This window comes from Manis javanica, chromosome 7, assembly GCF_040802235.1.
Source record: "Manis javanica isolate MJ-LG chromosome 7, MJ_LKY, whole genome shotgun sequence".
Classification (NCBI taxonomy): Eukaryota; Metazoa; Chordata; class Mammalia; order Pholidota; family Manidae; genus Manis; species Manis javanica.
The window spans coordinates 25,554,076-25,565,899 of NC_133162.1; the positions used below are offsets into that span (position 1 = coordinate 25,554,076).

Here is an 11,824-nt window from a genome sequence, read left to right on the forward strand (position 1 = left end):
CTGGGCCTCCTTCTCTCTCCAGTGTCTGGCTTAGGACAAGGATAGGCAGCTGGTTCTGGGAACAAGAGTCACATCAGGGGCTGCTGTAAGTTGCAGAGGGGGCCTGGTGCCCTCCCTTTCCCATGAGAATCCTTTATTTGCCCCAGTTGAGGGGTGGGCATGGGGTGTTAAATAAGAACTGGGATAGGTGGGGATGCTGTACAGAGGGGTCCAGGAAGGGGGCTGGTGGGTGGGCGGCAATTCAGTGCACCTGAGGCTGGGGGTGCCCATGGCAGAGCCCTCCTGGTGGCTCAGGGGGTGGGCCCAGCTTCTCTGCCTCCTGTTCCACCGACTGGCTCCCATATGCACTGTCCTCCTTCACCTCTGCTTGGGGTGTGGACATAGGGAAGGGGAAAGGCAAGAGTCAAGGCCTTAGGCCTCCCACCCTCCACACTCAGATCTACCTTCCAGGTTGGACCCCTGTACCTGTGCTAGGCAGCTTGTCTCGGGCCTCAGGACCCCTCAGCAGCCTCACGCCCTCCTCCAGGCCCATGTCAGACAGGGCATCCAAAAGGCCTGCCAAGTCCCCACCAGCCAGCTAAGGAGAAAAAAGAGGCGTGAGGCCTGAGTTATGGTTAGTGTGTAGGGCCAAGGAAGTACCTGGGATGTGAGCCTGGGGAAAGGAAGCTGGGGGATGGGGATTGACTGACTTTGTAGCTGCGCAGGAGGCTGCCACTAGGCGAGGCTGTCTTACGATACGTGTCCACCAGACTGCGCAGCCCCAGGCGTTCTGCCAGCTCTGCCCAGCTGCCCTGAGCTTCTGGCCTGTCCAGCAGATGCTCCAGGTTCTGCAGGACTGTATCCTCGAGTGGCAGCTCTGGCCCTGAGGGGAACACACACATAGACATGTTGGTTATCCCTAGAGATGGGTGTAGGCAAGGATATCTGGATACCACCCTTGTCCCATGGTCATATGACAGCCAAGCAGACAGGGCCATTGGGGGAATGGATGGGGGATGGGAATGCAGAAAGGGAGACCTCTGAAGGAGGCCCTGAAGGAGAAGAGACCTCTGAGCAGGGGTCAGGGATTGGGCAATGGGTGAAAAGATCTCACCTGCAGGGCTGGGCGGCGTCAGGGGGGGCGCCATGGTGTTCTGAGCAGCATTTAGCAGCAAGGTCTTCACCTGGGGAGACAGCCTCAGCCTTGACAATCTCCCATCCTAGTCCTTAAGTCCTGGTGCCAGATATTTGGCCCCATCCATAAGCTCAGACACCCCATTCCCTGATACTTCTAGTGCCAGGCTGGCCTCACCTTGGTGCTGCGAGTGAGGTCAAGAGGTGTGTGGCCCTGGAAGCTGCTTCGAGTGTCTCTCTCAGGCCCCTCAGAGTCTGAGTCGCTACCAGAGGTGGGGGGTGAAGGCAGTGGGCACAGGGGCTCCTCGTTCTCTGCGTGGATGTCAGCACCTGGGGGAGGGAGGTAGTCATGGGAAGGTATGATTAGAGTCCACATTAAAGACTATGAAGTTGGAGGACTGAGAGGCACCCCCTTTCCCCTCCACAGCCCTCATACGCCCCGGAGGGTGAGACTGACCAGCCTTTAGAAGGAGGCGGGTGAGAGTTGGAGATCCCAGTCCAGCTGCCAGGTGTAGGGGTGTGTTACCCGCGAAGGTGCGAGCATTCACATTGGCATGAAGCTGTGGTGTGCAACGGAGTGGTTGATCACAGCACCAACCTATTGGCTGCCCCTCCCCCTGAAGCTTCACCATCTTTGCTCCCTCTGCAACCCTGAGCCCCACCCCTTCCACAATCCCCAGTCTCACCTTGGTGACCAGATGGGTGACCAACCCCAGCTCCTCCATCTCTGTGGCTAGATGCAGGACTGTCCGGCCCCCCTGCCGTTCTGCAGCCTCCACTTCAGCCCCATTTTCCACTAGCAGATCCAGGCACTCGGGGCTTCGGGCACAGACTGCCAGGTGTACTGGGTATAGCCCTAGGGACACAGGATACTCAGCCTGAATGAGTACCGGCCCAACATGGCCTCCTGACCAGTGACCTCAAAACTGTAGGCACTTAACCAGGTACCTCTCTGGACCCCACCCTTTCCCCCTAGTTCAGATGATGATGGGATGAACTCACCCTCAAAGTCTGGCATGTGCAACAGTTGGGGCATGGTGGGAACCCCACTCTCCAGTAGGGCACGCAGCAGGTCGGGGGCACCAGCACCTGCCCGGAGTGCCAGGTGAATTGCTGAGTCTCCGTGCCGATCCAGCAGTGCTGGGTCTGCGCCTACCTGCAGCAGGAAGCTCACCACGCTTGTCTGCCCAGTGATCACTGCCAGATGCAGGGGCGTCTGGGGAGTCAGACAGAGTGAGCCGGGCCTAGACCTGGCCTAGACCCACCTGCTTTCCAACCCCTACCACCTCATCAGTAGGTGTCCCTTACCTGGTGTAGATGGTTGGTGAGGTTGACAACACCAAGGTGCTGGGCATAGTAGATAACGTGGGCAATCTGCTCAATGACACCAGTCTGCCCGTGGATGATCGCCAGGTGCAGTGGCCTAGGGGATGGGGAGTGGGACTCTGGCCTAGCAAATCCAACCACTGAGAGCATCCTCTACCTTCCAAACCCTGCTGCCTCCATAATCTTCCTGGCTGGGGCCAGGCCCACACATCCCCAAGGGAATCGCGGCACCTGAACCTAATCCTTACCAGCGCTTTGATAAATACTATTATCGTGCCCCTTTAGTAGTCAACAAAACTGAAGTCTGGAGAGATTTGGTACCCCCTTGAACAGAATTAGCACATAGCGAGGCTGGACTCGAAACCAGATCTATCTGACCCCTGGTTCTTTGCAGGTACCTTTCCCGCCCCATAGCCCTGACCTTCCATTGGATTCTGAGTCCCCGACCCCTGCCCTGGGAGCCCCAGTCTCGCGCCCGCCTTCCCGCCCACCTACGTGTCTCCATTCTCGTCCTGAGCCGTCAGCAGGTGGCGCTGTCCCGCTAGCAGCGCGCGCGCGTCCGCCGTGACGCCGTAGTCGAGCAAGGCTCGGGCGCTGCGTTGCGCCAAGCTAAAGAGGCGCGCGTTGTACTCCCGGGCTGGAGGCGACAGGGGGCGTGAGCGGAGGCTCGGTCCCCACCCCCAGCGTCCCGACCGTCCGGATCCCGGAGGCCGTACCTCGCTGCAGCAGCTCCGGAGCCAGGGATTCGCGCCGGGGTGCCAAGAGGGGGCCGCTCGGCTCCGCGGCCTGCTCCCTCGCGTCCACGTTAGGCGCCATGGCCGCCATCTGCGCCCCGCCCCCGCCTCCTGGGTAGCAGCCCATTGGGGCTGCGCCGGACTGGTAGGGGCTGTAAGCCAAGGAGGAGGGGAAGAAGCCAAGGCTGCCACCTGTGGATATTGGCAGAGATGTGGGGAGGGGCACCAGCCAGGACTCCCCAAGACTTCTTACCCCACAACTTCTCTCCCCTTTACCCCTCCCTCTTCTATCCCATTTCCCACAACTGGTACCCCCTCACCTCCTCCTCCAGCTCCTCCATAACCCCCAGCCGAGCCCCCAGAGCCTCCACCCATGTGAGAGCCACCCCCAAAGGGCTGGGAGAAGGTGGGCAAGGCTTTCCTCCGCTTCCGCTGAACCTCTTCCTTGTCTGGAGGCAAGAGGGAAATGAGATGTTAAAACCCCAACTCCTGGGCCACCCCTCAAGAGCTCTCTTCCAAGTTTGGGAATATTCCTTCCCTCCAAAGCCCTCAGGCTGGCTCCTAGGACCATCTCTTCCTGGGACCTTCACCACTCCTGATTTAACTCATGGGTTCCCTGGTCTTTTGGGACTCTCCAGCCCAGCTCCCACCCTTCAGCCCCCCTGGGATATTCAGCCCAGCTCCACCTTCCACCAGAGGGTAATAGGTGAACTGTTTGGAGTCAGAGACATCCCCCCCACGCTTGCGTTTCAGCTGCAGGAACACGGTTACAGGACGCTCAATCTTCATCTTGTGATAAGGTGGTGTGCGGAACACAATGGCATACTGGGGGAAGAAGGACATCATTGAGGCCTTGGCCAAGTTCAGCCCCTCCACCCGACCCTGGCCCTAGGGTACCTGTTTATGAACATCTGTGGGAGAGAAGTCCCCAAAGGCCTGCCATCCATTCTCATCATCCTCATAGAACCGAACCTCAATGTCATCTACAGGGAAAATTGAAGCTTGGCCACAGTTCCTATTGGAATCTCCAGGGCTATTTGTCCTGGAGCTGCCCTGGTCCCCAGTCTTGACACCTAATGTCTCTCATTCCCAGCCTAGGCTCCAGCCTCACCTTTTTGCACCTTGTCACAAAGAAGATAAACCTCATCTCCACCCCGTACAGATCCAGCTGTCTTGTCCATTCGAGAAATCTTCAGGTTTGAGGCCCCAGGAGACTCTTTGGGGGTGGGATATCAATTACTTGATCTGACACAATAGCCATGGCCCCATTTATGGAGCCAGGTGCTTTATATCATTATCTGAACAACCCCAAGAGGTATGGGTACCACTAGATAGATATTCATTTATCCAAGACAGAAGCCATGCTCAGAGAGGGGAAATGACTTGCTCAAGAGCACTCAGCTTATATATGGTGGGGTAGAGTTCAAATCAAGGCCTATCTGACTCTACAGCTTGAGGTTGCTCCCCAGACTCCCTGTGGGTCCCAGGTCTAGCACCCCAGGTGGTCAGGATACTCAACTGCTGTCGTGGATGGGCTGGGAGATAACTGGCTTCAGGGGCAGGGAGAAGGATCCATCACTGGCAAGAAGGAAGGCAGAAAAGCGCAGCCGCACAATGCTCAGATCCATCACCTTCTTCAGCTCCTTGGCCTCCTGCTCCAGCTCCCGCCGCTCAGCCTCTGGGCAGTGGGCACACATGTGACCCTTGAACTCCTCTTCTGTCTTTACTCCTTCCATGACTCCCTCCCTCCCCTACATACCTGTGAGGCCCTGGGGCCTGGAGCGGAGTCGCTGCCTCTGAAGTTTTTGTATCATAATCTCCATCATGTTCTTCTTGGTCACATGCAGGACACCCAGGTTGTTAAATCTGAGTGGGGGAGGAGCAGTCAGGAGCCTTGCAGGCAGTTCTTTCCTCCTGAGGCATCCTCCCCACTGCCAGGGCTCAGCTCAGCTCTACTTCCTCTAGGAAACTTTTCTGGTTTTTCCTTGGGGCCTTGAGTTCTGGGGCCAAGGTAAGTCTCCCCTTGGTCCAATGCTAAACTCATAGAAGTGGGCCGGGGCCTAGGACTGGCAGGAAATTAGGAGGCATGCCAATGGGGGCCAGGGGTAGGGGGCACCTACTGGGCAGTCATGTCCTTGGGCCCCACAGACACGGCGCAGACCCCCAGCTCCGAGCATTGCTTGCCCACTAGGCTGTGGGCATGAGCACGCGGCGGGTCACTGTGCGTTACCAGGTCCACCTCGATCTTGGCTGGTCCCTCGTAGTTACAGATCTGGGAGGCGTCAGGGCTGTCAGTAATGCCCTTTGACATACTGTCCACTAGCCCATCCCCCAGCACCATCCTGGCTTACCTTGACAGTGGGATAAGTTTTCCGGCCCTTCTCACTGGAGGCACCTGGCAGTCCTCCATGGGAGGGGCCTTCACAGCCATACCGAAATCGGAATCCTCGCTGAAGGTCCCAGGGCAGAGTGACATCGTGACCAGGACAGAACCCCCACAGCTCCCCGGCCAGCCATACCCCGGCTAGCAATGACCATGACTGCAGTGACTGTCCTGAACTACAGCCACACCACTGTGAGCAGCAGTGAAACATCCCAACTCAAACTGGCCTCTGTGGTCAGTTACCCTCCTGATGGCTACCCAGCTACAATTACCCGACTTGTCCCCAAAGCTGAGCCATCCTATACCATCCCTTCCACTCACTTACCTGCTTAGGCTGTTCCACAATCACCAGGTAGGGGCCATCAGCTGGGGACAGAGGGACCTTGCTGAGCAGGATCTCTGAGCTCATTCACAAAGCAGAGGGCACATGCTCCTCCCTCCCCATCCCTCTAAGACAGGGAGAGGTTAGGGGACTCACTAACCTGTCTCTGAGGCCGGCTCTTTGGGTTCCACAATGGATGGGTTTAATTTGAAATCATCATATTCAATGATGCCATCAAGACCCTAGTGTGGAGACAGTTGGCAGCTGATTCTGAGCCACCCCCAGAGCCCTCCAATTCCCAGTTCTGTAAGCTCCTAGTAACTACTCCCTCCTCCCACGACCCATAAGAGAGCTTCTATTGGAAGCAGTTTGCAGACAGACTGACTGACAGGCAGGCTGAGATAATCTGAGGGCATTACAGGTGTAGGTGAGTAGAGGGGACTCGGGACAGACAGGCAGACAAGCAGACATACATAAGGGGACAGCCTGCCGGCTTTGAGGCCAGGCAGCGTGACTCACTGGGTCGTAGCAACTGTCCATGTCTCTGGGCTAGGCCCGGCTCTTTCTGGTGGCTCCGGCCCGGTTCTGTTTCCCAGAGTTTCAGAAGCCCGCCTTAGGTGGCGGGGAGTGGTGGGGAGGAGGGGAGAGAGGGAGAGACAGATCAGTACCGGAGTGGGGGGGCAGGCGGCCTAGATCTGGGGGAGGGTCCGATCTCCTCCAGCCACCCGTTCGGGTGTGGCGGGCGAGATCCGGAGCTGGGCAAGGCTGGGCCGGGGAAGGGGCAGGAAAGTTAGAACAGCTTAGGAAAGTCCCGAAAATACCAGGGGGAGGCGGGGCCGGAGGGGGAGGGCCTGGAAATGACATCACTTGCCACGCCCCCGCGGCGGGAGGGGCGGGAGGTCTTTGCTGGCCTTTGGGTGCAGCCAGCCTCTCTGCCGGCAGATGCAGCCAGAACTAGGGAAGCCCCCGTGGGGGTTGGACCCCCCTGTTCCCTCCAGGGTAGGCGCCCGGGACGGGAGGGTCTTTCACAGCCCGGAGAGGCTCCTAGTTCAGGGCCTAGTATGCACGCACCCTTTCCCCCTCCCCCGACCTGGAGCAACCTTGGGATTTTCTACCCCGAGGGAGGCCACGGCTGATTCACCCTGGGGGCTTTTGGGGGGACATTCCTGCTATAGGAAGGTCTCCTCTCCGAAGGCCTGTAGGCGGGGGGCTCTTCCCAGTGGGGGGCCCCGGGGTTCTGCCCAGAAACGGGACTCCGGGGCTGTGGGGCTGAGGGAGGAGGGGTGTCCCCTCCTCAGGACGGGCTCCTCTGTTACCTCTTCCCGAGACATCCTAACAGCCGTTGATTCCCACACCGCACCGGCTCTGGGTGCCCACGTTCCCTGGCCCCAGTCATTGTCTCCATCACAGGTATATAAGTGTTTTTTTGCCCGTGTGCTTGTGTGCATGGCACCAACATGCGTGTGCAAGTGCTCATGTCTGTACAGGTGAGCGTCCTTAAACTTGACATGTCTGGATGTATAAAGGCAAAGGTGAACATATCTGAGTTTGTGCGTGAAGGGTATGGGGCCAGGCATCTTGTGCACGGAAGAGCATGTTTGTGCATGCGTGTGCGAGTCTGAGTGCACGGACGGTTGCTGTGCACACACCGCCATACGTGTAGTTGTACATTTGAGTCCGAGTGTCTGTACAAGGATATCCATGTATCTTGATCGTGTGCTTGCTTTACGTCTGTGTGCATAAGCCGCTCTCCAGCCCTGGGGCTCGGTCAGTTAAGGGCCCTCCTCCCGCCCTTCTCCATGTCCCGGCCGCCCGGGGATCTGAACCTGGCCACTCACCGCGGCGGCGGCTCCGGTTCCGGCTTCTCTCCCGGCCTGACCCACGTTGAACGGGTCGCGACACCTCTTCAGCCACCAGGCTCCAGCCGGGAAAGCCCCTTTTCGGCCCCCGGGAGGGGGGAATTCCCGTGACGTTTCTGTGCGTCACGCCCCATGCGCTTTTTCACTGGCTGAAAGTTTAACTCCGGACTGGCGCAGCCAATCAGGCGCGCCCCTTAGAGGGGAACTATTCCCTCAGAGTAAGAAGTCCAGAGTAGGGAGGGTGGTCAACCAAGGGGCGAGCTCTCGCAAGGGGACCAGCCCCGGACAGTATCCGCTAGCCTAGCACCTCCCCTCGGCAGAAGGCCCTGGCTCCAGTCTCCTCACTGAGACGGCTAACAGCTCCCGTCGCTACTTGAGTTATGCCGCGCCTAACGCTTGGCCACCTCTGAAGCCGGGGAACCCCAGGAGGAAGCTGGTAGGCCCCAGCCCTTCGGTCCCTCGAGCGGAGCGGGGCCCCGCTGCCGGGAAGTTAAGGGAAGAGGAAGTTGATCTTGCAGAGGGTCCCAGGGTGCCATCTGGCGGCGTCTCTGGAGCCGCAGGGAGACTGCGTAATCTTCTGTAGCTCAGTCTTCCCTGGAGGAGACAATCTGGATCTAAAACGTACTCTTGTTAATTGAAGGCTCACAGCAGCCAGACTTTAAAAACTGAGCTCAGGAGCTCTGCGCGGGGGGAGGGACATGAAGTGTTTATCTGGGAGACTCAGGCCTTGCTCATCCACCACGGAGACTTGGAACATGAGAGTTGAAAAGGCATCTAAAATCTTTATAGTTTGAACTACTTTGGTTGTAGGAAATCGCATATGGACCCAACGTCTGCTTGAACAATTCTAGCTGCAGCGAGGTCAGTATAGGATTTCACAAAGTACTGAGCAAAGCTGGACATCTCTGGCTGGTAGAGTTTCTTGTTAGAAGAAACTCTTTCTATGCAGCTGTATTCCCGGAGCATTCTCCTTTAAGCAAACGGTAGAACACAGGCTTTTTCAGATCTCTCCTGCAACTTGCACCTGAACTAATGGAATTAGGGGCCTGCACTATCTCTGCTTAAAGGGGAACTCTTACGGTCTTTGATTTGGGCTATTTCTTGTTAACTTCCCTGGCTTCTTCATTTTGCCCATAGATGGAATGCACCAGGTATTATTAACATACTTTAGTATAAATTATTATTCTTTCTTCCAACAACCCTAGGAGGTAAATATTACCCTTACTGATGAAGAAATTATGGCTCAGAGAGGTGAAGTAACAACCAGATACACAGAAAAGGACAGAGTGAGCATTTAAACCCAGTCTGTTAACTCTAGGATGAACCTCTTATCCCTAAATTTGTATAAAACAAAGCAGGTCAGTCTTTTCACCCCACTGGGCATCTCAAGTGAATATCATAAAATACCAACAATTTGCTGAAATCTAGGGATATATTATCTACATTCCTCTGGTAAATCAGATCCTTAACTTTTAAATTAAAATGAAATGAGGTTAGTTTGGTATACTCCAAATTAATGCTGGTTACCACTAATCATGAATGTCCTTTCAGAGTGCTCATAAACCACTAGCTGAAATCGGCATGAATTCTTCCAGTTTCCACATGTCTCTAAAAGCACCCCAAAGGGTTAAGCTATTTTAGTTGTAAAATGCTGAGCTATAATTTATCTGAAGAGTTAAAAAAACTTTTATTATAGAAAATTTCAAACATGAAGAGTGGAGGGAATAGTACAATGAAACTTCTATTATACTGAAAATCTCAACTGTACCCCTCAATCAGACCCAATAAGTCCCAGTGCTGGCCTGGAGATTTTAACTGATTCAAAGTAGTTTATTGACAGTTGCTCCAGCTTCATATATCTAGGATTAAGAAACCTCTTCATTGTTTGTTTCACTAATTTCCAATCTAATGATTATCTCTGTTTCTATGCCCAGCTGGAGCACTATGCCTGGCCCAAGGCAGAGGCACCATGAATTCACTCCATTCACTCACCAATAGTGAAGGCTTACTCTAGAAAACAGTGTCCTTGTTTGCAGATAAAAATCAAGTGGATGTATGTCAGTTGGTGATTAAGTGCTACGGAGAAAAATAAAGTAGATAAGGGATGGAGAATAACAAGGGTTTTCTATGCAGCTGTCAAGGAAGTCTTCTCTGATGAGGTAATATTTGAACAGTGACTTGAAAAAAAATTAGGGAGTTTATGTTTATCGCTGCAGCATTTACAATGCCAAGATATGGAAACAACCTAAGTGCCCATCAATAGATGAATGGATAAAGAAGACATGGTACATATATGCAATGGAATATTATTCAGCCATAAAAAGAAATCCTACCATTTGCAACAACATGGATGGAGCTAGAGGGTATTATGCTTAGTGAAATAAGCCAGGTGGAGAACGACAAGTACTAAATGACTTCACTTATTTGTGGAGTATAAAAGGAAAGCAAAACTGAAGGAACAAAATAGCAGCAGACTCACAGAGTCCAAGAAGGGACTAGTGGTTACTGAAGTGGAGGGGTTGGGGAGGGAGGGAGGGATTAAAAGGCACTATAATTCACAGTCACAACATAGATAGGTCACAGGGGAGGCAGTACAGCACGGAGAAAAGTAATGACTCTACAGCATCTTATTACGCTGATGGACAGTGATTGCAATGGGATGGGGTTGGGGAGGGACTTGATAATACCGGTGAAACATTGAAACCACATGTTGCTCACGTGAAACCTTCATAAAATTGTATATCAATGATACTTTAATAATAATAAAAAGCAAGGGAGTGAATTATGTGGTTATCTAGGGAAAAGCACGCCAGGTGGAGAGACTAGCAGTGTAAAGATTTGATACAAATGTTTGGCATATTTGAGGAACAGCAAGATTAGGTAGGTGGTATAAAGAACTTTGGATTTTATTCTGAATGAGATGTAAAACCTTTGGAGGGTTCTGGAGCAGTGGAATGAAAACGATATGATTTCAAAAAGACCCATTTGCCTGCCATATGGAGAGAAGTGACAGAATATTGGACAAGGATGGAGGGAGAACAATAATAGTCCAATGGATGGTAGTTTAGACTTGGGTGGTAGTGGGTGAGGATGATGATAAGTAGTCACAATCTAAATGGATTTGAAAGATAAAGGCAACAAGATTTGTTAAGGAATGAAATGGATGTGAGAAAAGAGGGGGAAGGTTTGACAGAGAACCTGGAATAGTGTGTCGTTGTCCTTTACTGACATGGGGTTGACCAGGGAGGAGCAGAGAAGAGGGTAATGAATTTCTCCTTTTAGGTTTGTTTTATTTGAGAGCCTATGAGGCATGCAAGTGGAGATGATAAGGGCTAGTTGGATGTAAAGTCAGTGTAATGGGTAGTATATAAAGTCTTGACAGTGGATAACTTCACCCAGTGATTGTGTAGAGAAAACATTTGAGGACAAGGTTTGCACTGTAGGGCATTCTGATGTTCAGAGGCTGTGGAGATGAGGATGTGCCAACAGAGGAAATTGTAAAGGCATGGCCAGTGAAGTAGAGGAGAACCAAGAAAACTGTTGTCTCAGAAGCCTAGTGAAGAGTATTTCAAGGAGCAGGTGGTGAACTGTTTATTGTACTTGAACTAAAGTTCCTGCTTCTCAACTGAATGAAACCCAAGGTTCTTGCCTTCTCATGGCCCCTGTATCCCAAGCCTTCTCATGGCCACTGTATCCCAAGCAGCAAGCCCTGAATAAAGGTAAGCAGTCCACAGCTCCAGTAACCACATTTTTTCTTGTTCTTAGCTTTTTGGGGGGTAGGGCAGAGGAGGGCCCATTGTAGCTAATCCTATAACCTAAACTTGAATTATTATTCTCACATGCTTAGAAAATTTGTATCTATTCTTGATTGTGTGCATCTCTTTCCAGTTTTCTAGTGAACTCTTAGAAATCAATAGGTAATAGCCTGTTTCTTCAGCTGCTCAACCTTTTATTTCTCATGAGGAACCACAGAAAACATGTAGCTTTAGAGGGTTTCCGCACCACAACCACCACTTTTGAATTGAGGAAGTGTCATAGGAAACACCATGAGGTTTAGAGGGAGACAGACCTGGGTTTGAGTCCCAGC

At 53.2% G+C, this 11,824-nt stretch overlaps 1 protein-coding gene across 2 annotated transcripts; it reads right to left on the minus strand.

The window, feature by feature from the left end:
- Nucleotides 1-86: 86 nt before the first annotated feature.
- NFKB2 (nuclear factor kappa B subunit 2) lies at nucleotides 87-7,864 on the minus strand. 2 transcript variants are annotated; one of them, XM_017673941.3, is made up of 23 exons: nucleotides 7,717-7,864; nucleotides 6,398-6,490; nucleotides 6,039-6,120; nucleotides 5,882-5,922; nucleotides 5,525-5,623; nucleotides 5,294-5,445; nucleotides 4,933-5,039; nucleotides 4,693-4,851; nucleotides 4,285-4,389; nucleotides 4,071-4,156; nucleotides 3,860-3,998; nucleotides 3,494-3,622; nucleotides 3,156-3,365; nucleotides 2,935-3,076; nucleotides 2,422-2,536; nucleotides 2,116-2,329; nucleotides 1,800-1,969; nucleotides 1,571-1,673; nucleotides 1,292-1,443; nucleotides 1,094-1,163; nucleotides 690-862; nucleotides 466-577; nucleotides 87-363 (listed from the first exon to the last, which is right to left on the minus strand). In XM_017673941.3, the coding sequence occupies exons 2-23, from the start codon at nucleotides 6,416-6,418 to the stop codon at nucleotides 242-244; spliced, it is 2,703 nt and encodes a 900-aa protein (XP_017529430.1). In that variant the 5' UTR covers nucleotides 6,419-6,490; nucleotides 7,717-7,864; the 3' UTR covers nucleotides 87-241. The 2 variants fall into 2 exon arrangements, with proteins under 2 accessions (XP_017529430.1, XP_017529429.1); XM_017673940.3 differs by lacking the exon at nucleotides 7,717-7,864 and having other exon boundaries at nucleotides 6,398-6,685.
- Nucleotides 7,865-11,824: the final 3,960 nt, after the last annotated feature.

Excerpts from the sequence above, each read along its gene's own strand:
- NFKB2 (XM_017673941.3), bottom strand. The coding sequence starts at position 6,418 with ATGGACAGTTGCTACGACCCA. Across the intron at positions 4,390-4,692 it reads CCAGCCCATCCACGACAGCA|AGTCTCCTGGGGCCTCAAAC; the intron begins GTTGAGTATCCT and ends CCACCCCCAAAG. Across the intron at positions 3,999-4,070 it reads CCACAGATGTTCATAAACAG|TATGCCATTGTGTTCCGCAC; the intron begins GTACCCTAGGGC and ends TTCTTCCCCCAG.